Genomic DNA, 26,655 nt, shown 5'->3' on the forward strand with positions numbered 1-26,655 from the left:
AATCTAATCAGTTATATCACACTAGGAACGGCGTAAAAAATAAATAAAACCAATTCTTCACCTGCTACTGATTTGTTTATTATGTCCCCAAAGATCCCAGTAAGGCTCTGCCCACATTTATCCTGTGCTCTGCGCTGAGCACTTACACCAGAGTTTCCGTGTAAATCTCTGAAATACATGATTCAGCCGGAACCCATGACGGAAGATTCCCTGTAATGAGACAGATATAGGCCACTGTGGACGCCGTCTAGCCTGGGATCCCACGGTGTCATTTGTTTTAGGCGTGCATAAAAGTGCGGTTGGCCACAGTTTTGTGCACTTCTGAAAAAAAGGACACCGCTACACAGAGGCCAGACGGTGTCCAGAGTAACTCTGCTGCCTCATTACAGTGAATGGATCCTGCAGGGGTTTCATCTGAATTACATCACTTGGAAATTTAGATGGAAACCCCGATGTAAGTGCTCAGCCTAGAGCGCCGGATAAATGTTACGTAAAATGTTCCCAATAAAAGCTTCAACTCAGTCCTCAAAAAAAGCTAGTCCCCACTCAGGTCCGTCATCTGTTAAAAATATAAGGGACTTCCAAGTTACTGGTAGCAGAAAGGCTCTGGAAAAGCAAAATGACCCTTGCCCCCCAAAAGAAATTCAGAAAATTTTGTGCTCCCAAATCCAAATGCCTATTCTACAATAATTTGTTCTCCAATTGTCAAATAGCGCTCCGTCCCCCCCAGATCTCGCCGTATGGCTAAGCGGTACGATACAGCCACATATGGGGTATTGACACTTTTAGAAGAAATTGTGTGACACATTTTGGCACCATTTTTACCCATTGCCCTGTTTGAAAATGTAAAATCTGAGGGTAAAACATTTTTTTGTGGTAAAAATATAATTATGATTTTTTCACTGCCCAATGGTATAAATTTAAAAATTAAAAAATACTCACTACTTCCCTAGATGAATTCCTTGAGAGGTGTAGTTTACAAAATGGGGTCATTTGTGGAGGTTTCTGCTGTTTTGGCATATCAGCGACTCTTCAAATGTGACATGGTGTCTGCTGCCTATCCCAGCCAACATAGCGCTCCTTTCTCTTCCGAACCCTGCCGTACACCACAGCAGTGGTTTTCCCCCACATATGGGGTATCGGCGTACTCAGGAGAAATTGTACAACAAATTTCATGGTGCAATTTCTCCGGTTATCCTTATGATAATGCAAAATTAGGGGATGAAAAACATTTTTTGTGGGAAAAATGTGAAAATTTTATTTTCACGGCTCAATATTATAAACTTCTGTGAAGCAGCTGGGGGTGCAAGGTGCTCACCACACATCTAGATAAGTTCCCTAAGGGGTCTAGTTTCCAAAATGGTGGCACTTGTGGGGGGTTTCCGCTGTTTAGACACATTAGGGGCTCCACAAATGTGACATGGCGTCCGCTAATTATTCAAACAAATTTTACATTCAAAAAGTCAAATGGCGCTCCTTCCCTTTCAAACCCTGCCGTGCGCCCAAACAGTGGTTTTCCCTCACATATGGGGTATCAGCGTGTTCAGGAGAAATTGCACAACAAATTTCATGGTGCAATTTATCCTATTACCCTTATGATAATGCAAAATTAAGGGATGAAAAACGGTTTTGTGGGAAAAATGTGAAAATTTTATTTTTACAGCTCAATATTATAAACTTCTGTGAAGCACCTTGGGATTCAAGGTGCTCACCACACATCTAGATAAGTTCCCTAAGGGGTCTAGTTTCCAAAATGGTGTCACTTGTGGGGGGTTTCCACTGTTTAGGCACATCAGGAGCTCTCCAAACGCAACATGGCGTCTGCTAATTATTCAGACAAATTTTACATTCAAAAAGTCTAATGGCGCTCCTTCCCTTCCGAACCCTGCAGTGCGCCCAAACAGTGGTTTTCCCTCACATATGGGGTATCAGCACGCTCAAGAGAAATTGCACAAAAAAATTTGGGGTCCATTTTTTCCTGTTACCCCTGTGAAAATAAAAAAAATTGGGTCTAAAGTAACATTTTTGTGAAAAAAGTTAAATGTTAATTTTTTTTTTCCACATTCCAAAAATTCCTGTGAAGCACCTGAAGGGTTAATAAAGTTCTTGAATGTGGTTTTGAGCACCTTGAGGGGTGCAGTTTTTAGAATGGTGTCACTTTTGGGTATTTTCTGTCATAAAGACCCCTCAAAGTGACTTCAAATATGATGTGGTCCCTAAAAAAATGTTTTTGTAAATTTTGTTGGAAAAATGAGAAATCGCTGGTCAACTTTTAACCCTTATAGCTCCCTAACAAAAAAAAATTTTGGTTCCAAAATTGTGCTGATGTAAAGTAGACATGTGGGAAATGTTATTTATTAACTATTTTGTGTGACATATCTCTCTGATTTAAGGGCATGAAAATTCAAAGTTTGAAAATTGCAAAATTTTCTAAATTTTCGCCAAATTTCCGATTTTTTCACAAATAAACGCAAGTTATATGGAAGAAATTTTACCACTATCATGAAGTACAATATGTCATGAAAAAACAGTCTCAGAATCAGGGGAATACGTTGAAGTGTTCCAGAGTAATTACTTCATAAAGTGACAGTGGTCAGAATTGAAAAAATTGGCCCGGTCACGAAGGCAAAAACAGGCTCTGGCGCGAAGTGGTTAATGCATTCTTTTTTTTTTCTTCACCATTTCATCCCTTCCACCCCTCCCCCCATTTTTCAGTGCATTGAATAGTAAAATGAGCAGTGCAATTCAAAACAATAACGTTTCCCACAATAAAAAAAAAAACATACATGAATGTGTTGAAAGAAAAGATAAAAATATTATGGTTCTTGGAAGAAGGAGAGAAAAAAAGAATGAAAGAACAAAAATGAAAAATTGTCCGGTTCTTAAGGAACTAAAAATGAAGAACTGTGCGCATTTTGTTGTGTTTGATCACTTTCAGTTCTTAAAAAACGAATGTAAAAATCACAATGGTGCATTTAAGCTTAGAATTGTGTTTTCGCACTAATAAAATGCATCAAATCCAAATTAAGGGAAAAAAAAACCTTGCAACAAACAGAGAAGATTTTTATAGCTTATTTTATTATAAAACAAAATAGAACAGGGGCGCAAATAGTGCCGTCACCCAGTGGAACAATGGTTAAATAATGGAAAGGACGCTCACCTTGTCGTGTTAAGATGATGCACAACACATAAGAGCTAATGTGGAGAGCTGCAGATAACACCAACCCTGGCAGGGTTTCCAAAATGTATCAACGAACCGATGCAGAAGAAGAAAGGTGTCTAAATGTCCACGCTCCTCCACATACAATGATAATCCAGTGTCCGATGGATAGATGTAAGAATTTTATTAAATAAAAGCCACATTCAAACGCGTTTCGCGGACGTCCTGTCCGCTTCCTCAGTGAGCAGCTTCCTCAGTGAGTAGATGACCAGCTACTCACTGAGCAAGTGGACAGGACGTCCGCGAAACACGTTTGAATGTAGTTTTTAGCCAATAAAATTCTTGCATCTATCCATCGGACACTGGATTATCATTATATGCGAAGGAGCGTGGACATCTAGACACCTTTCTTCTTCTACATTGTTTCGTTGATACGTATTGCTTATTTTGTTACAGACACCATTGGAGGGAAAACAGGGTTTACAATGTGTGGAAACATGGCTTCAATTGTCAACATCTTGCAGGATATATTTCTTTAAAAGAACTGGTGGGATATGTTCACACAATGAGATCATTCTACTTTCATTGTAAAAATGAGATAAATGCACAGTGTAGATTTTTTAAAAAAAAAAAAGAAGTCTGAGCACATAGCTGTGCTTTCACAGTTTTTACAGAAAAACGAGGATTAGAGACCACCCCCATTTAACTGAACATTATTAATGATTGGGTGACGACTGCAACCTCTCTATTCTCAGAATCGATGGAGGGCAAGGAGGTTGGATCCCTACAAGAATAATGTGATGGCATATCCTAGCACTGATGTGCCATCACTTAAGCTATGACAATTACAGTTTTATTTTATTCACATATTTGGATTGGAACCATTTTCTTTAGCAGATGCCGGTTATAGACATAAAACATTACTGAAAAGGTAGAAGAAGAAGTAGAACAAGATGCAGCTGTAATATTCAGCTATGTAGCAAAGGTTTTCCCAAAAGTTCTGTAACTTGTAGAAACCAAAGTAGTAAAAGGTCTCTAGCAGCAAAGGCTCCATAGAGAAGAAAGGCAGAAAGGATGGCGAATATTTCACAAAGAAGCTTGAAGCCAGCAGATCACCGATGGCTAAACTTCCAGTCACAGATGACTTTTTATTCCAAGCTCAAGGGATTTAAGGTATATTCAACATAGAAATGCAGAAATCTAGAGTGCCAACACTCTGACTAAGGCACGGTTCATCCCTGGGGCCACGATGAAGCGGGTAATGCAAGATTGATGCAATAGACACTGGAGCCTCATTTCCCACAATGGGAAATCCACCACACAAGGGAGAACATTGCTGACACAATAACAGCTGCCACTGACTGATAAAATGAAGGCACAGCAAAGTGTCAATATATAGATTGAGGTCCTGGAATATATGAAATAATCAGATATATCATTTTATGATCATGGAGAGTTGTAACAGCACAAAACGGACTGGAAAGTCGCAGAAGAAAAGCCAACGGTTTCAATCAAGATGGGGCATGGAAGACTGCAAGTCATGCTTTGCAGGAAATCTAATATCCAATGAGATTTTCTAGCCAGGGATGATGAATAATCCTGACGATGGAGAGACAGAAGCATGTCCTGGACTTCCATGACTTGGGCCTCAATTTATATAGATGATCATGTTAGTGTTTTCATGGTCAGCGTGGTTATATCCAATCAGGAGGAGAATGTAGAGATGTAAAAGGAAAAGCTATGGAAAAAAATCCAACATTTATTAAATCATTGTCTAAAAATAAAAATCTTCCAAGTAACAAACTTCACATCACACAGAGTAAATGAAGAGCGGCATAAATGTGGCAGCAAACACCTTGGTAAATATCCTGCCTTTAGATCAGAAGCAAGTGAGAAATTACTAGCTTCAGTCAAAGTATAGAGATAAATGATAAAAATGGAAAGAAAAATTCTGAGAAAATAACAGGAAGGCCAATTCTAACAAAGGATGAGGGAGCTACAGGATGCAGCAGTGAACCATCAGATATTGCTTCAGTACCTCGCCCATCTAACTCCGGAGCTGGGGCTTCCAGAATTGGCACTACAAGATGATGCTTTGAGTCTTTTCTTAAGCCTGTCATACACAATAGATGGCTGGTGAGCCAAATGATGGTTTGTCCAATCATTCGATCAGCTCTCCTACATACAGGAGCGCTCCTGTGTTCTCTAATAGACAGTTGTCGCCAGACGTGGCTCATCTCCGGGAGACCATATCATTGGCAGTCGGCAATCAGACATGCAGGATTGTTATTTCCCCCAATTGTCCAGGCCTCCTATACACATTACAGTAGGCCGATCCCCATCAGTCTAATGAGTATGTGGAGCTTTAACCCCTTACTATTGAAGGCTGCTTTGATCTTCCTGACAGAGCCGCCTCTTTTTTTTTTTTACATCTGACATGTCGCAATTACTCTGGAATGCTTCTTCCAATCATAGTAATCTTGAGATTGATCAAGACTGATGTTTTTCACACCGGTCTTGATGAGGGAGCGAGATGGAGTCAGACAATCCCGATACATTAGGAGGCACACGCCTCGTAATGAATCCAGCGCGTCTGACAAGTGGCATGCACTACCACGTGTGCCTTGCCACAAACCTTACTACAGCTAGTGACTAGAGTAAGATTTGTGGTGTAAGGAACATCACCACACCCTCATCCAAACCCAGTCCTGCCAAAATTTGTTGGAGCTGGACGAAAATGGTGCGAGAATACCAAAAGTTGCAAAATTTTAGTACAGCTGTACATGGAGCCAACTTTGTGACTGTTTGACCCACAGGTACATCATAAAAGTTTATAACATTGGCACACAAAAAATGAAATATGCCTTTTCCACTACAGTGCTGCTTAAGCCCCAAATTTTTCATTTTCTAAAGTGGTAGCAGGGGAAAATGGACCTCATAATTTGTTATGCAACTTCTTCTGAATGCAGCAATACTTCTGTTTGAGAAGAAGCAAATCACAGGAAGGAAGGAGCAATATTTGGTTGTTGGACTGAATAGTTGGCAGGAATAGTTTGTGATGCCACTTAGAGTAACCCCAGAGTGCCAGAACAGCATAAAACACCCATTTTGGAAACTACACCTATATCCAGGGGTGAAATAAGCAATTTGAACACACAGATGCTTCACAGAATTTTGAAGGGCAAGGAAATGAAAAATTTTATTTTTTACTAAAATGATGTGTCCGCTCCAAATTATTCATTAGGGATATATCGAGGTGCCAACAGAATTAAGCCCCTTCCTTCAAATAACCATCTAGATGCAGCTGTCAAATTGACAACAGCATCTACAAGTGACACCTTCATGATCAGCGCTAGCGGCAGGTGCAGCGGGGGGTCAGCTACTGTCATACACGTATGGCGGTGTGGGATAATTCAGTGCTCGCTGAGCAGTACATGTATGGCAGATGTTGGGACAATGTTACGCTATGTGAACTTTGCCACCAAAATACACCATTTTTTTTTCTTTGGACTTCAACCTCAACTTTGTAGTCTGTAATTACAGAAACACACAGGTCTGCGTAAACCAACCGTACATTATTTATAATCAGGAATGCATTCAAAGTCACTGAAGGAATAAAAATAACTGCTGCAAAAATAGATATTTTTGGTACAAACTTCAAAAGCTTTGGTCAGAGTAGCCAAAGTGTATAGCCTACTGACACTAGTTTTGGCTCCTTTTTGAAAGGCCACACCACACCTGCATACAGGACTGGTAACAAGTCTGTACGTAAAGGAGAAAAACTAAACCACCTGACTGTAGAAACAATAAAACAATTGTAGAACCAGTCTAAGCGATAAAGTGCAACATGGAAACTGGTAATAGTCACTACCATAGAACCTAACAGAAGAGAGCCTCATGTCCCCACTGAACCTGAAGAGAAAAATACATGAATTTACCTTGACCATCAACAATCCCTTTCTCTTGCGCACTTTACTGGACTATGACATGGCATGATGCAAAGACGTGTGGAAAAGCAGGAACGTAAACCACCACAGGACCTATAGACTAAAAGACGGAAGAAGACAGAACCATGCAGTAGCCGGGCACATCTGTAAGCATGTTATACTGCCCATGACGTGACTTCAGTTCTAGTAGTGGACCGAATATATCAAGCAAAAGTGGCCTTCTAAGTTTCCAGGTCTTTGTGTGGTCATTGTGGGAAGGGAACCTGAGCACTGCAAAGAACGGCCTGACAAAAGTACAAATGAAGACTCCCGATTACGCACATGACCTGACTCCCCTGAACGAGGTCCTCATTAAATAGACTGAGTGTACAGACCCAAAGCCATTCTATTTGTCCTAAACACCATGAAGTGAAAGCACATGCATGAGCTGAACGTTTCTGCCCTGAGGTTTGACACATCGAAGGGGGATTTCAGAATCTTGATCCTCAATTGTCTGAGCTCTTAAAGGGACTACAATATTTCAAAAGATTAACAACCTTAAGATTAACTTGAAGTGGCCATATCTCAAGAAAGGAGAGCAGCAGGAACAAAAGATAGACAGCGCCTCATTAAGGAAGGTAACAAAATTACATATTCATGGCAAACGACAGGTCATCTTTCAGGTTTTTGAGTTACACAAAAAAAACGAGAGCAAGAAAGACACACACACACATGCATTATATTTACTTTTTAAGTGATTAACACTTCTATTTTTGGAGGATCTCAGCAGGAAGGTAGTTCCAAACATCTTGGAGAACTAACCACAGATAATCTGTGGATGTCGGTTTGCACAAATCCTTCGGTCTCTACATGTAATCCCAGACAGACTTGAGTTCAGGGACTCTATTGTGGGTATCATCACTTGCTTGCTTTTCTTTATGCTAAAGATAGTTATTACTCACATATGTTTGGGACCATTTCCCTGATGCAGAATAAATTGCATGATGGTATCTGTATGTATTTCTCAGCATTAGGGGAAAGATTATTCCTGACCAAATCCCCAACTCTATTTGGTGAAATGCAACCCCAAACTTGCAGAACCTCCCCCATGCTTCACTGGTGCCTACAGACACTCATTGTACCACTCTCCAGCCCTTCTGCGCACAAGCTGGCTTCTGAAAGACAAAATAATTCAAACTCTGGCTCACCAGTGCAGAGAACCTGCTGCCATTTTCTGCACCCCAGGTTCTATATTTTTGTGCATAGTTGAGTCCCTTGACCTTGTTTCCATGTTGAAGGCATGGTTTTGGATGCAATTATTCCTTGAAGATCACTTCTATCCAGAAAGTAGATAGGTGTAGCTTGGTTGAAATGGTTGCTGCTACTCAACGTTCCCAATGCTGAGAAATACAGACATATACAGTCCTGGCTGAAAGTGTTGGCACACTTGAAGGTTATTCCAAAATATGAAGTGGCCAGCAATGAATCCGGATCTAAATCCCATTGAGCAACTGAGGAGATATCTTAAAATTGCTGTTGGGAGAAGGCATCAACTATGAGATACCTGAAGCAGTTTGCAAAAGAAGAGTGGTCCAAAATCCCAGTTGAGAGGTGTAAGAAGCTTGTTGATGGTTATAGGAAGCGATTGATTGCAGTTATTTATTCCAAAGAGTGTGCAACCAAATATTAAGTTGAGGGTGCCAACAATTTTGTCAGGCCCATTTTGGGGGTTTTGTGTGAAATTGTGTTCAATTTGCCCTTTTGCCTCTTTTGTGTAGTTCAAATACACACAAAGGAAATAAACATGTGTATAACAAAACATACATAATTTCAATAATTTTCTGGGAGAAATACTTCATTTTCTGGAACAATTTCAAAGGGTGCCCAGACTTTCGACCATGACTGTACTTATTCATCTTGCAATACAATCAGTGTGTCTAATTAGTTAAAAAAAAATTCTGCAGCAGGACAACAAGCCTAAACATACAGCCAATGTTAATAAGCATAAAGAATAGCAAAGAGTCCCGGAAGAATACGGCCTCCCCAAAGCAATTTTTCAACATGACAATGCCAGCCTGCATGTTTCTGGTGCTACTGTGAGCAGCCTGCATGGCACCAATATGCTACATGTCTGCAGCATCTCCGGACTTGTCCCCATCGAGCACATCTGGGACGCCATTGGTCGGCAATTGCTGCCAGCAGTGGAACTTGATGATTTGCAAGACCAGTTGAATTTAGTGGGGCAGTACATTCCCCATACAATTAGATGTGTGTGATCCACTGGACTAAAAGCAAGTTTGTTTTTGTCATATGTCCGCAAATATGAAAGACAAAGAACAGTCTGTTTCGGTAGCTTCCTAGCTTGGTTACCCCCCTCCTCAGTACAGAGACACATCGTAGACTACACGTGCCACAGCGAGGTGGGAGTGTAATAGCGTAAGCAATTTGGCAATACTAAATGAAAGTTAATAACCTCATTGATAGCAGCAGAGGCATATAAGTGCGAGTATTTCTGCTCATACTCGTTATATATAGGAATAGATTGCCAAGATATAATGCTAATTATTTCTTCAATGTTTTTTCGAGTACACTGGTCCTTGAAAGTTTTCCCAGTGGCACCTTGTGTACAATACAGTTACCTAGTGAGGGAAAAAGTCCCTGAGCTAAAGAAAACCTTTCAGATGTGTCACAGATCTCTAAAGGAAAAACAAAACTTCAGCAAGCCTAAACCTGATAGAAGATGCTTCCTGGCTTCCATCGGACATACTCATTCTATGGTTTCAGACTCGGCTCTCACACCCGTGTTTCCTTGTACCAGTACTTTACCCCATATACTGCACTCTTACGCACTTACCTTCAGGAGTTGAGTCTGTGATTTTGGTGAACCCTGGGGTAGTGCTTTTGAAAATCTTCACTCTTCCACCACCAACAACTGTTTCTGGTCCAAGTAAACACACCAAAGCTGCCAGGCCACGAAGGGTTACAGACACTAGTAAATCACTTGTGTCCCGTAAACCCAGGAGAACCTAAAAGAAGCACAAATACACTGTGTGCAGAATTATTAGGCAAATGAGTATTTTGATCACATGATACTTTTTATACATGCTGTCCTACTCCAAGCTGCATAGGCTTGAGAGCCAACTCCCAATTAAGTAAATCTGGTGATGTGCATCTCTGTAATGAGGAGGGGTGTTGTCTAATGACATCAACACCCTATATAAGGTGTGCTTAATTATTAGGCAACTTCCTTTCCTTTGACAAAATGGGTCAGAAGAGAGATTTGACGGGCTCTGAAAAGTCCAAAATTGTGAGATGTCTTGCAGAGGGATGCAGCAGTCTTGAAATTTCCAAACTTTTGATCACCGAACAATCAAGTGTTTCATGGCAAATAGCCAACAGGGTCACAAGAAGTGTGTTGGCCAAAAAAGGAGCAAAATAACTGCCCATGAATTGAGGAAAATCAAGCGTGAAGCTGCCAAGATGCCATTCGCCACCAGTTTTGACATATTTCAGAGCTGCAACGTTACTGGAGTATCAAAAAGCACAAGGTGTGCGATACTCAGGGACATGGCCAAGGTAAGGAAGGATGAAAAACGACCACCTTTGAACAAGAAACATAAGATAAAACGTCAAGAATGGGCCAAGAAACATCTTAAGACTGATTTTTCAAAGGTTTTATGGACTGATGAAATGAGAGTGACTCTTGATGGGCCAGATGGATGGGCCAGAAGCTGGATCAGTAAACGGCAGAGATCTCCACTCCGACTCAGACGCCAGCAAGGTGGAGGTGGGGTACTGGTATGGGCTAGTATCATCAAAGATGAACTTGTGGGACCTTTTTGGGTTGAGGATGGAGTGAAGCTCAACTCCCAGACCTACTGCCAGTTTCTGGAAGACAACTTCTTCAAGCAGTGGTACAGGAAGAAGTTGGTATCGTTCAAGAAAAACATAATTTTCATGCAGTACAATGCTCCATCACATGCATCCAACTACTCCACAGCGTGGCTGGCCAGTAAAGGTCTAAAAGAAGAAAAAATAATGGAATGGCCCCCTTGTTCACCTGATCTGAACCCCATAGAGAACCTGTGGTCCATCATAAAATGTGAGATCTACAGGGAGGGAAAACAGTACACCTCTCGGAACAGTGTCTGGGAGGCTGTGGTGGCTGCTGCACGCAATGTTGATCGAAAACAGATCAAGCAACTGACAGAATCTATGGATGGAAGGCTGTTGAGTGTCATCATAAAGAAAGGTGGCTATATTGATCACTATTTTTTTTGTTTTTTGCATGTCAGAAATGTTTATTTCTAAATTTTGTGCACTGATATTGGTTTACCTGGTGAAAATAAACAAGTGAGATGGGATTATATTTGGTTTTTATTAAGTTGCCTAATAATTCGGCACAGTAATAGTTACCTGCACAAGCAGACACCCTCCTAAGATAGCCAAATCTAAAAAAATCCCACTCCAACTTCCAAAAATATTAAGCTTGGATATTTATGAGTCTCTTGGGTTGATTGAGAACATAGTTGTTGATCAATAATAAAAATAATACTCTAAAAAACAACCTGCCTAATAATTCTGCACACAGTGTATACAATTGGTATCACTTTTCTATACATTATAACTCCAGCAGAAGAGGCCACATCAGGCATTTCAAGCGTGATATTGGACCACTAAAAGGGTGAAAGGGGTAAGCACAGAAACCAGCCTGCAAAAACCCCTAAATCTACAATTAGGCTACCTTTTATTTATATTGCTAACAACTAATTCACTGTAAAGAAATACATAATAGGAGAATGTTGCGTCTATGTGCCAATATCCACATTGGATCCTTATGTTCAGTAAATCCTTGGAAAATTAGCTCTTGAAAAAGAAATGACTGATAATATGACAATGGACACATGGGCCATGTACACAGATTTGAGACAAACTAAGGTCTTCAAAAAGGGTTTTCTGCTTTGGGCAACATTTGACTGCAACATTAGTGATGGTTCCCTTAAAGAGGATCCCTGTATATATTATTATAGGATAGCACCATATTATGTATGTAATGTAGAGATCCATAATATGATAGCATATTTATGTTTATTTACTTTATTAGGAGAGAATATATTTTCCAGCTAATCTGAGAGCAGCATACTGTAGAGACAGAAACCCTGATTCCAGTGTTGTGTCACTTAATGGGCTGCTTGTTGTAGTGTTGACAAAATGACTTATCAGCAGGAGATTAATCACTAGAGGACTAGGAAACCTGCTGCAATGCAGTCCTCCATATCCATAAGCACTGTATAAGCCCGCACCATCACTTATTTGCAGCTGCGCACACTGCACCAATCAGTGGTGTGAGCGGGGTAATACAGATCTCAGCATTCAGAGAACTGCTAGATCTGAAACAGTTGTTTTATAGTTTAAAAAAAAAGTAGAAAAAAAAGCAGTTTGGTCAGGCCCCCTCAGGGCTAAGCTAGACCTGCTTTTCATAACGCTGCCAGTAAAAACAGTGAAAGCTGCAACATTTTAGCCTAACTACAAATTGCACAAAAATTTGTTGAGATTTTAAACAAAATTCTTGCAAATAAGGGTTTTATGAACTGGGTCCTTTTTGTCTTGGGTGCTGAGCCAGTAGGGTTAGTGCAAGACAAAAGTCACATACACTCCCCCTACTCAAGTCCAAGACTAATGCATAAAACAGTAGCAATTTTGTCCATTGTGGTTGTTTTCCCTTCTCACTCCAAGATGTATTATTGCAACATGGAGCGGGAGCGTGTGCCGGCTGTGTTATGCAGCAGAGAGCAGTGCTAGCTCTGATTGCTGCAGTTTGACCACTTAAATGTCGCTGTTCATCTCAAACAGCTGCATTTAGACGGCACAATCCTAGTGGGGTTACCAATGGGATGCTACTCCTCGGCAATTCAGACTTGGGGTGCAATGATACGCCACTGCAGTTAGGGATCTGCAGAAAGCTCCCATCAACCGCATCTTAATGCTCCTAAGTAACCCAGCCACAATTCGAATTCATAGACCATGATTTTTACTTTTTTTTTTTAAATACTGGGATACTAAAACAGCATAGTATATACACCAAGAAATTGCAACACCAAGAAGGAGAAGTAGTGGAATTATGAAAATCATATGATGGACAGACATGTTATTGATATGCAAATGATGAAAAGGTAGAAACAAAATTTTCAAAACAAAAATCCATGCACTTACACGCCTTGGCTGCTATCAATGAGGTTATTAATGGTTGTCTGACAAATGGAATGTTCTGCGACACTTGAATGCACTTGTGCAAATAATCAAGATCCACTGCTGGCAGCTCCCTTTGCAATTGCCAACTAATGATATTCCAAATTAACTCGATGCGAGACAATGCCAGAGATTCTACAGACCATGGTAGCATGTTTAGGCCACGCAGGCTGCTCAAAAATAACACAAGCAACATGCAGCCTGGAGAGTTTGTGCTGAAAAACAGCTATGGGGACACTTTGGAGAAATGGCCATACTACTGGTGCCATGACCAAATCAATGCAACACAGAGGTTATTGTACCTGGAAAAAAGACTAGAGAGTCTGGCTGTTGTACATTATTCCACCTCACACCATAATCCTGGCAGTAAGACCAGTGTAATGGTATTCTCATGGCGTTGCATACGTACTCTCATATGACTCGAAGAATGGCACATAGTGATCCATTCTGCACTGCAAGTGATGCTAGATGTGGCATGCCAAGCCTAATGTATCAGTGATTCGCCAAACCACAATTGCGTTTGCACGACATTGGGCTACAAGCCAGACGTACAGCTACAGGTGCTCCACTGACCTCGCAACAGCAATCACGTTGCAGAGCAAGACAGCATAGTGGAGGCTGGAATGGAGATCTATCCTCTTCAGGGTTGAGTCCTGCTTATGTCTTGGATGCAATGAAATCCAGAGATTGGTTGGGACACCACATGGACAATGCCATGAAGGGACCATCACAAAGGAGCGTTAAAGAGCCCCAGGAGCAGTTTTCCAAAATGATATTGCCAGGCCACATGTTGCTCGTGCTACTGTGAGGGGCCTGAGTAGCCAAAACATGCTACCATGGTCTGCAGCATCTGTGAACCGGTCTCCCATCGCACACAGCTGGGACATAATTGGTCGGCAATTGCAAAGGGAACTGCCAGCAGCAGGTCTTGATGATTTGCATGCTGAAGTGCAGTCAGTGTGGCAGAACATTTCTCAGACAACCATTACTATCTTGTTTACATTTTTTCATTATTTGCATATTATTAATGTTTATCGATCCTGTGATTTTCATAATTCAACAAATGTATCTTGCAATATTAATGGATCCTAAAATGGTACCACTAAAATGTACAGTATAGAATACAGAAACAAACAAACAAAAAACAGCCCTCACACAGCTCCATCAGCAGAAAGATAAGCGGTATACTTTTAGGTAAAAAAAAAATCTACTGGCAGCTTCATTCAGAATGTTTGCAGTAAAAATTGAAAAAGGACCAGTGACCAGGGCTGTGGAGTCTGTAAGCCAATCCTCCAACTCCTCAATTTCTATGACTCAGACTCCCTCATACATGGCTCATGTTTAAGTGATAAATTTACTGTAGCACAGATTCATCTCTGCTAAAAGTCTAGACCCTCAGATCAGGAATAGGACATTTCCCAAATTCTTCTGAAAAAAATATTCCCCACAAAGTCCATTGAACTACTGTACCCAATTTATTATATATTTTAGGAGTCAGAGTTGGTCCATTTTATACTGACTCCACAGCCCTGCCAGTGACAAGGTAGAAAGTGTTGCTATTGAGAGTAGTGGTTTTTGTTTTTCTATAAGTCCACTATAAGGTTCCAGAGATATGGGCTTTCTTATCTACTGTTAATTGCTCCCTTGTAAAGCCCATAAAGATTAGCACCAAATAAAAAAGACAATATCTCTGGAACTATATGACAGATTTATAGAACAAAAAAAAAAAAAAAGCCCAAAAAACCAATACTCAGGAGTACAGCAGGAAGATACGAGCGAGAACTTGATACTTTTAAGACTATATTAATTAAAACAGGGCATTTGTGGCATTTGAACAAGAAAAAAAAATGGAGTTCAGACTCCTATAAATACATGTGATGAAGGTTATTTTTTTTTAATTATTGTTAAAAAAAATATATGACATCCTAACTTCCACTGAATATGTGAAGAGCACCTATTGTTACAAACAAATGCACTTACTTGTGGAAGGATAATGTCTTTTAGCTCTTTTAACGTGAAAAGCTCTCCATATGCATCTATGTGTGTGAGCAAAACCACCCGGACATGTTCTTCATGTACTTCAAACATTTTCATCAATACTGGGATCACCTTGGTCTGGAAAAGAGCTGGGGATAGGAGACAATCTTCACGGTTTCTCCCCATAATATCTATATTCAAATATAAGGTAAAAAACAGGTCAGAAAATATTTTGTGCACATACATGAATATATCACTCTTGCGATTTATGACTCATGTTGGTGGAAACCATAAGTGGAGACTCCTATCTGAACCGCTGTGATGCGGCTCAGAGACAAAAAATACATAAGTGATTTTTTTCATGACTAAGGATCAGATTCTGGGGCCCAACACCCAGGATTCTCCCCAATCATCTGCAGCTCCCATCCCATGGTGGCCTGACGTACAGTGTACAGCACAGCTTGGTGCACTGTGTAAGAGCCGCTCTCGCGTGCTGCAGCTCTGCTCAGATTTCCCTCAATGTGCTGCAGCCATGGATGTAAACCTAAGCGGAGCTGCAGCGCCTGGGAACAGCCAATACCCAGTGCATGAAGCTGTGCTGCTCCACCTGTGTACACTGCATACATCAGACCATCGCTAGAAGCAACCGATCAGTAGGACTTTCTAGTGTTGGGCCTCCCCAATCGGATATTGACAACTTCTATTGAAGAGGGGCCATCCATATCCAAGTCCTGGAATAACTAAGTGTAAAGCTTAAAATCAGCTCAATAAGCATTTTTTACGTAACATTTTCGGGAAACAATGTTGGAAAGTTACCTCTTTTAGGCCTGAGAAGATGAGGCAAGAAGCTTTTTACTGCCATAGGCTCAGCAAATACAAACTGGTTTAGAAGGAGCGGGACCAATCTTGAAGAGATGAGCTCTTCGGGCAAAGACGAAACTCTGTCCAACAGAGTCCTAGACAAGAGTAAAAGCACCATTTTATCTTGAGAGATATTGCAATTTCTTGAAAGATCAATTCTTTAATTCCCCATTAAAATATACACTTTTTTGTAAAATAAATCTTACAGTGGTCAGTAACAAACACTTGAAACCCAAAATATAAATCGCACTCCAACAGAAAGCCAACAAAACCCATGTTAGTAGCCCTCTGGCCTAGTGCCATCAAATACTGTTTATAATGGCAGCTTCTCTGGGGGCTGGAAAGCCCACCCCTGGAGGAGTGTTTGGCTTTTATTTTCAATTGGACAATTTGAGATTGTGTAGCTGAGCCCAACATAGCTCGTGGGCAAGTAGACTTTCCAATTCACCATAAACATAATGTGAATGTAGCCCAACACTGACGGCACGCTCCGGCTACACAGAGCTTCTTTGTGATCTTTAAAATTAAACCTTTTACTCATTAAAACTTACTTGAAAAACTCATTCTTCTCTTCTTCAGTTTTCACAGTTAAACTTTCTAAGAAATTTACAACTTCAAGAAAATCATTTCTGTTTTGAAAAAATAAAATACATAAAACCATATTTAGGAAGGACACGCTAAAACTGCCTGAAGAAAAATATAATGCACAAAAACTGCCTTTAAGGGACAATTCCTAGAGCAAAATAATCAACAAAACGCTGTGGCAGATGTCTCAAGCTATATCTATTGACTAGGTTCAGTACATTACAATGGAGTCCACACATAGAGGTACAGGTAATCTAGAAAAGAGTGCCATTCTAGACTGTAGTTACCTACCTAAAATAGTCATGGCTTAGTAGAGAGGACAGGGTAAGTCGTAGCTCTGGTTCGGGGTTCAGAAGTAAGTTCTTCACAGTGTTCTTGAAGCTAGAAAGCACTTCAGCTGGAAACAAATTACATTTGTTTGGTTTATCACGGCCCTTTTGGGTTTGGATCTATTACGTCATTACTGTACAATAAAAATACATTATTTGTTTCCCTTTAAAAATATGTTTTCTATTAATAGCACTATGGCAGACAAAGAAAAAATATATAAAAATTCACAAAAAAAAAAAAAAAAAAAGACAGTGTAAGCAGAATGTATTGCAAAAAGGAAATCATTTTTATTAACATGTACTAGTCAGTCATCCAAATGTGATTTAAAGAAGCACTCCCAATATTTTTGCATTAGCTAAACCTGTGTAAATGTGTGTGTAATGTAGTATAAAGGCAGTAATCTACTTAAGAATAGCCATCTTCCCCAGTTTCCAGCCACGCTTTGGTCCTCTTTAGAGTCATGACAGCGATTACGACTCGACAGATGACACAAAGGTCTGTGTGTGAGCGGGAAATCACTTTGATGATGTAGGAGGCTACAAAGCCTTGGATTGTGAAAGAGACTTGCTGCGCACAGAGCCCAGTGTGACCTGGCGAGCCAACATGTGGCTTGGAAGAGGACCAGAGTGGCACTGGGAACAGGGGAAGACTGCAATCAGTGAGCATATTATCACAGGTTTAGACGAGAAACACTCCCATTAAAATATTAACGTTAGTGCAAAGAAATCATATACGGTCTATACATCAGTGAATGTATCTGTGTAGTAATAAGATATTATATATTGAACACAAAAAGAAAAGAAATTTGATTAGACTCTCATTCTCTGCATTTGTAGCAGAACCCGCTACCATCCATCAATAATGTGCAAACAACTTCCTTCCAAAATGAAGGACTTCTGAAGCAATCCCCGCATGGATGTGCTGTAAAAGAATACTTGCCCAGGAGAAAACAATAAAAGTCCAATGTTGTGCTACGTACGAGGTAAAGAGGTGTCAGCCTCACATAAAGGGTGTTTTTTAGGATTGATGTTTAAATTCATATGATATTCTTTCTAAAATCAGTGACATGATGAGTATGTTGCAGTTACACAAAAAAACCAAACCTACATTGCTCTTTAACATGTGCCAGAAGACTTTCTACCAACCGTCCAAACAAGAAGGCATCACGAGCATGGCTTAACGATACTGGCACAATGCCAAACTCTGCAGACTGAAAGGAAAAAAAATATGTTTAAATATGAAAATTTACCAAAAGATAAGCAAACATAGTCATTACCAGCCAACAACAGTCATCAGGGACAGGGCAGACATCCTAAAACTGGCCTAGAGCTACTAATAAACCTTTATATGCTTGGTGAACTGCATGATTCCCTACAGAAGAAAAGGATGGTGACGGCAATAACTGAAATTGCCAGGGAATGCCGAGTCCTCCAGGGCGGAAGACCCACTTATTACCTCCCTGCATTGGCTAACAGACAGGCTCCTGAACGTGCCATTCCCTTTTTAACACTCCTATGCCCCAATGAGGAATATAAACAGGGAATGAAATCAAGAAGTGTTCAATGAACCAGGTTTCTATGGTCAGCCACTAGTAGGCCTTGTTCACACAACCTTATTGGAGGACTGTATGAAAGTTTTGTACCCCAGCATCAAGCAAGTAAAGGGCATGCCATATGCCATACAATGATGTGATTCATATGCTGCATTAAGTCAGCCAAAAACTCTCAAGTGACAATGGTATAATTTAACCTTCGGCAGCTCGATTGTATCCCCCGAGATGACGTCTCATTAAAATAGACTCTGTGGGATTCATTATAAAGTGTGCAAACAGAGGAGGAGAAGGCAGAAATACAGAGCACTTAGATAGGGAGGGGGATATCAGCCACATGGAAGAGCAGTGATAGCAGGCCTGGAAGACAAACTTCACAAACTTTTGTCTTCTCTCTACTTATCAATGAATGGACACAAAATGTGGGAATGCGGAAAAAGAATATATAATTGTGACACCTAGAGTGACCCAGGAGATCAGTACCAGATGGTGGCTTCATAGCAACTTACACCCTCTTCATTCTGCTGTGGGCAAAGATGCAGCGAGACACTGATAAAATATCAATGGCCTATGCTAAAGATAACATATACCCATTTAAAGAGATTGGCCAAGATGTCTTTAAATAGTTAGAAAGCAGGTCATGTATTAGACCAAGTCTCCTGGTAAAGTGCCTGCTGCTCAGACCGTCCTGGCAATCTTTCATTGCTGTCCCGCATTAATAAACACCAATAATGTTTTGACAACCCTCAGCAGCAGTCAATGGTCGCAGTGATGAAGTGCCAACCGTGGTGCCATTACTGCTGAGGCTAGTGATGTGTCATCCACGTAGTCCAAACGTCATCACTGCAAGACAGCTAACAGACACACCAGCAGGACCACCGGAGGGACTGGAGCAGGGGATTTACCAGGCAGGTAGACGTTATTATTTTACTACATCCCTTGCTTTCTATGGGTTGACAAAAAAAATGTGGATAACCCCTTTTAGGCCACGGCCCCACTATCAGTATTCGGTCAGTATTTTTTCTCAGGGGTGGGAGCCAAAACCAGGTGAGGAACAATCAGAGAAAAGGTATAATAGAAACAAGTCACCAATTCTGCATTTATCACACACTCCTGGATTTGGCTCCCAGTCCTGAGAAACAATACTGACCAAATACTGATGAGTAAGGCCCCACTCTCAGAAGACAGCAGTAAGGTCTATAGGAGATGCATGATTAGCACTATAGACACGCCAGTCCTCTGGATTGGTGGAGCCCCCTGCAGTAATGTCTATAGGAGATGCATGATTAGCACTATTGCATGCTCTATAGACACGCCAGTCCTCTGGATTGGTGGAGCCCCCTGCAGTAATGTCTATAGGAGATGCATGATTAGCACTATAGACACGCCAGTCCTCTGGATTGGTGGAGCCCCCTGCAGTAATGTCTATAGGAGATGCATGATTAGCACTATAGACACGCCAGTCCTCTGGATTGGTGGAGCCCCCTGCAGTAATGTCTATAGGAGATGCATGATTAGCACTATAGACACGCCAGTCCTCTGGATTGGTGGAGCCCCCTGCAGTAATGTCTATAGGAGATGCATGATTAGCACTATAGACACGCCAGTCCTCTGGATTGGTGGAGCCCCCTGCAGTAATGTCTATAGGAGATGCATGATTAGCACTATAGACACGCCAGTCCTCTGGATTGGTGGAGCCCCCTGCAGTAATGTCTATAGGAGATGCATGATTAGCACTATAGACACGCCAGTCCTCTGGATTGGTGGAGCCCCCTGCAGTAAACCAATCTGCTATAACACTTATTGGAAAACCTCTGTAATAAGAGGACCAATAAATAAAATATGCAGACCGTTGCCTCACTGATACCCTGCTAAAATAAGTCTAAAAAACACTGGAATTATGGCTGCTTTTAAAAGATTCTTAATAAAATTAAAAAAAAGAAATCATGAGGTGGAGTAGTGTAAGACAAGGAGGACACCGACACTGTGCCTTGTTACAGACCTCTATACATGTATCCTTTGCACATTTTAGGAAATCTTCTCACCTCTGGAGTCACCTCTGTTAGTTTACAGACCATTTCCATTCCACCCAGTTTCCAGTGCCCGTCTTCACTTACAAACACGGACGACAAGCAAATGTTGTTATGGGAAACCTTTCCCTGTATGGAACAAAGCATTACTACCAGAACGACAAGGGTACAGCATCAATAGATAGCCATTTACATAGTCACCTCTCATTCACTTCACATAAAGGGAATGTAGAGTTACAAAATTTTTATGTAAAAAGTTATATGTTTTTTTCCCCCCATCTATCAATCTGTATTAAAAGAAAAATATGGACTGATATTTTCAGTAGCCACAGATGTAAGCAGAGTAGACTGGCTCTACACATTAATGATGGGCATGCTCTGATCTTGGCACGGCCTATGGTGAATGGTGGAATCGGAGTGGTGTACTGGGTATAGAGGTGTTACCTGCAGTTGGGACTCTGATGGTAATGAGACTGCTGAAAAGACAGGTGCAAACAGGAAAGGATTTGGCCTCGATTACTCACATGTGTATTTTTATATCTGTGCAAAAACATGCTGCTTTTCTTCCATGTTACAGCAGGGTTTTTTTCTCATCTGTTTTTAAAAACTAAACTTTTATTTTTGCATGGACTCTTAATCAGTGAAAAAAAAAGGGATCAATCATAGATGAAAAATGGAAGACATACTTTTTACTCCAGTTATTGATCCATGTTCATTGGATTTCCACAGACTAATTGCCAAGCTTGATCCACAGAACAGATGATAATAGGACATGCTCTGTGCCTCATGCATAGGACACATAGATGCACTTTTAAAGCGGACGTGTGAATCGATCAATGAAGCTATTTGGGTCTGTGCGCTGTTCAAGAAAAAGAACGGACAGCATATGGACGTGCACAACAGGTATTGGAATGAAGCCTTAAGGCTTAGCGGCCAGTGTGAAAACAGCAAGATCACAGATTTTGGTTTTTTTCTATAGACAAGGTTAGCTTTTTTTGTCCGTTTATCAAAAGTTGAAAAAAATTTTAGTATAACAATCCCATATAATCAGGTATTTTCTGATAATACATTCCCTTTAAAGGGAATCATGTCCCGGGGGAGGCGACATCAGACCTCTAATATGGGCATACAGGTGATGGAAATGTGGATCTATACTTACCTGTATGGCCCATATTAGCGGTCTGATTGCTGTGAAATTGCTTTTTATTAACCCCTTTAAAGCCCAAGACGTACTAATACGTATCTGCGCCCTGGGACTTAAGAGCCTGATACGTATTAGTACGTCTTTGCGATCATGCCCGCACAAATGGTGCGGGTGCGATCGCCGCCGGGCGTCAGCTGATCGCATCGGGTGTCAGCTGTGACAATGTGCAGGGAGCGGTCCCGCACCGCTCCCAGCATATTAACCCCCGAAATGCTGCAATCGAAGTCGATCTCAGTATTGCGGTGGCAAGGGGAGGTGATCGAGATACTCACCTCTCCTGCCGGCGTCCAGCGATGTCTGCCGCGGCTTCCCGGATGTTGCCATGACAACATCCGGGTCACCAGACAGCAGGACAACATCCGGGTCACCAGACAGCAGGAAGATATTTTGGTCATGCACAGTGCATGACCAAAGTATCTTCAGCATCTGCAGCACTGACAGCCTGCATAGCACAGAGATGGTGCTCCATCCCTATGCTATACAGGGATCAGAATAAAAAAAGTGAAAGTCCTATAGTGGGACAAAGAATAAAAGTAAAAAAAGTGTCAGAAAATGAAAAAAAAAAAAAATAATAATCCACCAAAAATAAAAATAATGTACCCATCAATAAATCTTATTAAAAAATAAATAAATAGAAGTACACATATTTGGTATTGCCGCATCCAGAACGACCTGACCTATAAAACTGTCCCACTAGTTAACCCCTTCAGTGAACAAGGTAAAAAAAAAAACGAAGCAAAAAACAATGCTTTATCATCATACTGCCAAACAAAAAATGGAACACGCGATCAAAAAGACAAATATAAGTAAAAATGGTACCACTGAAAACGTCATCTTGTTCCGCAAAAAACAAGCCGCCATACAGCTCCATCAGCCGATAAATAAAGTTATAGCTCTCAGAATAAAGCGATGCAAAAAAATAATTTTTTCTATAAAATAGCTTTTATTCTGTAAAAGCGCCAAAACATAGAAAAACGATATAAATGTGGTACTGCTGTAAACGTATTGACCCGAAGAATAAAGCTGCCTTATCAATTTTACCACACAGAACAGCATAAAAAAAAAAAAAAAAAAACAATTCCTGAATTGTTGGTTTTTGTTTATTCTGCTTCCCAAAAATCGGAATAGAAAGCGATCAAAAAATGTCACGTGCCTGAAAATGGTACCAATAAAAACGTCAACTCATCCCGCAAAAAACAAGCTGTCACATGACTCTGTCGGCCGAAATATGGAAAAATTATAGCTCTCAAAATATGGCGATGCAAAAAACTAGATTTTACAAAAAATGCGTCTTTTAGTGTGTGACAGCTGTCAATCATAACAACCCGATATGATTCTGGTATCTCTGTAATCGCACCGACCCGAAGAATAAAGTCGTCTAATCACTGATACCGCACGAGGAAAGGCGTAAAAGATAAACTCTAGGGTTAGGGTTTGGATTTTTTTCAAAAGTTAAAAAAAAAAAAAAAGATGACAATATGGCAACTAGTGCTGAGCGCAAGTGCTTGCTACTTGAGTTTGGATAGGGTGCTCAGGAATGCACCGAGTATCACGGGTGCTCGAGTGACATGCTCGAGTCTCCGCCCCATATGCTTCGCGGCCAAAAAAAACCTTGCGGGGATTGCCTGCCATGCACGAGCGATCCCCGCATGTTTTTTTTTAATAACCATGAAACATGCGGACAGGGACTCGGGCATGTTACTCGAGCACACGCAATACATGGTGCATACCCGAGTACCCGATGCAAACTCAAGTACCGAGCACTTGCGCTCAAGACTAATGACAACTTATTCAATACAATGACCTAATGTTATCAAATTCTGTGTCCTACCTCTGGGTTCAAAATGTTCACTATACACCTTGATAAAATCCTTGAGGGGTGTAGTTTGCAAAATGGGGTCACTTGTGGGGGTGGGGGGTTTCCACTATTTAGGCGCATCAGGGGCTCTCCAAACGCGGCATGGCGTCCACTCTCGATTCCAGCCAATTTTGCGTTCAAAAAGTCACACAGTGCTCCTTCCCTTCTGAACTCTGTTGGGTGCCCAAACACTGTATTTTCCCCACATATGGGGTATTGGCGTACTCAGGAGAAATTGCACAAAAGTTTTTAGGGTCCATTTTCTCCTCTTACACTTGTGAAAATAAAAAAATTGGGGCTAAAACATAACGCTGATTATTCAAGCAAATTTTATATTCAAAGAGTCAAATGGCGCTCCTTCCCTTCTGAACCCTGCTGTGCGCCCAAACAGTTTTTTCCCCACATATGGGGTATTTGTGTGCTCAGGGGAAATTATACAACAAATTTTGGGGTCCATTTTTTCCTGTTACCCTTGCGAAAATAAAAATTGGGTCTAAAGTAACATATTTGTGAAAAAAGTTAAATGTTCATTTTTTTCTTCCACATTCCAAAAATTCATGTGAAGCACCTGAAGGGTTAATAAAGTTCTTGAATGTGGTTTTGAGCACCTTGAGGGGTGCAGTTTTTAGAATGGTGTCAATTTTGGGAATTTTCTGTCATAAAGACCCCTCAAAGTGATGTGGTCCCTAAAAAAACAGTTTTGTAAATTTTGTTGGAAAAATGAGAAATCGCTGGTCAACTTTTAACCCTTATAGCTCCCTAATAAAAAAAAAAATGTTGGTTCCAAAATTGTGCTGATGTAAAGTAGACATGTGGGAAATGTTATTTATTAACTATTTTGTGTGACATCTCTCTCTGATTTAAGGGCATAAAAATGAAAATTTTGAAAACTGCAAAATTCTCGCCAAATTTCCGTTTTTTTTTTCACAAATGAACGCAAGTGATATCAAAGAAATTTTACCATAATCATGAAGTACAATATGTCACGAAAAAACAATCTCAGAATCAGGGGGATCCGTTGAAGAGTTCCAGAGTAATTACCTCATAAAGTGACAGTGGTCAGAATTGTAAAAATTGGCCTGGTCATTAGCGTGCAAACCACCTTGGGTTGTAAAGGGGTTAAATTATTTCTGCTAAGCTTGGCGTCCCCCGGACACCAAGAAATCCCCGCCTACTACCTTTGTTTCCATACTCGCCTCTTCTCCCCTGCACGTCACAGCGCTCTGTGACATGCAGTTCCCGGCCGGATCCTGCTCCTGCACAGTTTACCTTGTACGGACGGCGCTCTTCTCTCTGCCGTCAGTGTAGTGTTGTGCAGCAGGGAACTTGTGCGCAGGCACCGGTGAGTCACTGCCTTCCCAGCAACAGCGCACAGGTTTCCTGCTGCAAAACACTACACTGACAGCAGGAAGCAGAGAGCCGTCCGTACAGAGGACACAGCGCAGGCGCGGGATCCGGCCGGGAACTGCAGGTCGCCCTGTGACGTGCAGGGGAGGGGGGGTGAGTATGGAAACTAAGCTAGTAGGTGGGAATTTCTTGGCGTCCGGGGAACGCGAAGCTTAGCAGAAATAATTTAATAAAAAGCAATTACACAGCAACCAGACCGCTAATATGGGCCATACAGGTAAGTATTGATTCACATTTCTATTACCAGTATGCCCATATTAGCGGTCTGAAAAGTCCCAAGGGGGTGACAGATTACCTTTAAAGGGGTTGTCCAGGTTTGACACAAAAGTCTGCAGTCACATTGTGGACTTGTGAATTCTAATATCACACAGCTAGCACTGTCCGGATTATCTAGTGGCGGAGACGGTGAGAGGTCATACTTCAACTATGCGATTTGCATAGTTCCGGACACATTCAAATTAGGTGTGCACGGCCTCGCTCTATACAAGTGAATTCAGCTAGGTCGCGCAAGTCTAGTCGGAATGTGGCTGGAATCATGGAAATCTCATAGTTGCGGTTATGTGACTGGAGACTTTTGTCCCAAACCTGGACAACCACTTTAAAGGGAATCTGTCACCCCCTGGAACTTATCTGATCTCTAAAATGGGCATACAGGTGATAGAAATGTAAATCTATTCATACCTGTATGCCTCATATTAGAGGTCTAGTTACTGTGAAATGTCCTTTCATTCCATCAAGTTTCTGATGCTTGCAGGCCGGGGAACTGGAAGAAATCCCTGCCTCCTGTGTTAATTTCAATATTTCCCCCCTCCCCTGCATGTCACAGTACCATGTGATGTGCAGTTGCGGCGGCCAAATCCCACGCAGAAAAACCTTTTCTGCAAGGCACACTTCTTCCTGCCGTCTATGTTCATTGTTCTGCAGGGATCTTGTGCGCAGGCATGTTAAAGTGACTCGAGGGCACACAAGATCCCTGCTCTTGCCTGCAAACAAGAATGAATAAAAGGACATTTTACAGCAATAAGACCTCTAATACGAGGCATACATGTATGAACAGATTTACATTTCTATCACCTGTATGCCCATATTAGAGGTCAATGTGCATCACTAACCAGCTGTTTTCATGAAAATCGGTGGCTGTATAATGTTGTTATAACGTTTTATATACTTTGTCCTACCTGCTCGTATTCAGTCATAGGGGAGTGATTCTCCCATTCAGTCATGGGCGGTCGCCACGTTCAGTCAGTGCTGGTGCTGGTGCTGCTAATGACATTTGAATACTGCTCCTGGCAAGCACTTGGTTTGAGGGGCGCATGCGCATTTGGACACGTCTGACCGCTGGTCCGGCGCGTGCGCACTGAGGCTGTGTGATTACCAGCATCAGTAAGCGCGCGCTGTGACTTATGGCTCCCGGCGCGTGCGCGGTCCATGTATATTGCGGTCACCGCTGCAGTGACACTGCGCATGCGCCCCACAAACCTAGCGCATGCCAGGAACAGTATTCAAACGTCAAGGGTGG

The 26,655-nt window shown here is 41.3% G+C and overlaps 1 protein-coding gene across 2 annotated transcripts in view; it reads right to left on the reverse strand.

The window, feature by feature from the left end:
• The window catches only part of SCYL3 (SCY1 like pseudokinase 3), an 81,618-nt gene that overhangs the window by 36,772 nt on the left and 18,191 nt on the right, over positions 1-26,655 (reverse strand). The window contains exons 3-9 of one of the 2 annotated variants that reach the window (XM_073644081.1): positions 20,683-20,796; positions 18,196-18,298; positions 17,050-17,155; positions 16,725-16,802; positions 16,129-16,268; positions 15,316-15,503; positions 9,941-10,112 (exon numbers count right to left, since the gene is read on the reverse strand). In XM_073644081.1, the coding sequence (XP_073500182.1) occupies positions 9,941-10,112; positions 15,316-15,503; positions 16,129-16,268; positions 16,725-16,802; positions 17,050-17,155; positions 18,196-18,298; positions 20,683-20,796 (901 nt within the window). The remainder of the gene's footprint in view (positions 1-9,940; positions 10,113-15,315; positions 15,504-16,128; positions 16,269-16,724; positions 16,803-17,049; positions 17,156-18,195; positions 18,299-20,682; positions 20,797-26,655) is intronic. The other variant, XM_073644082.1, reaches the window with a different exon arrangement.

This window comes from Phyllobates terribilis, unplaced genomic scaffold (assembly GCF_046119375.1).
Source record: "Phyllobates terribilis strain yellow unplaced genomic scaffold, ASM4611937v1 Scaffold_8__6_contigs__length_399053987, whole genome shotgun sequence".
Lineage (NCBI taxonomy): Eukaryota > Metazoa > Chordata > Amphibia > Anura > Dendrobatidae > Phyllobates > Phyllobates terribilis.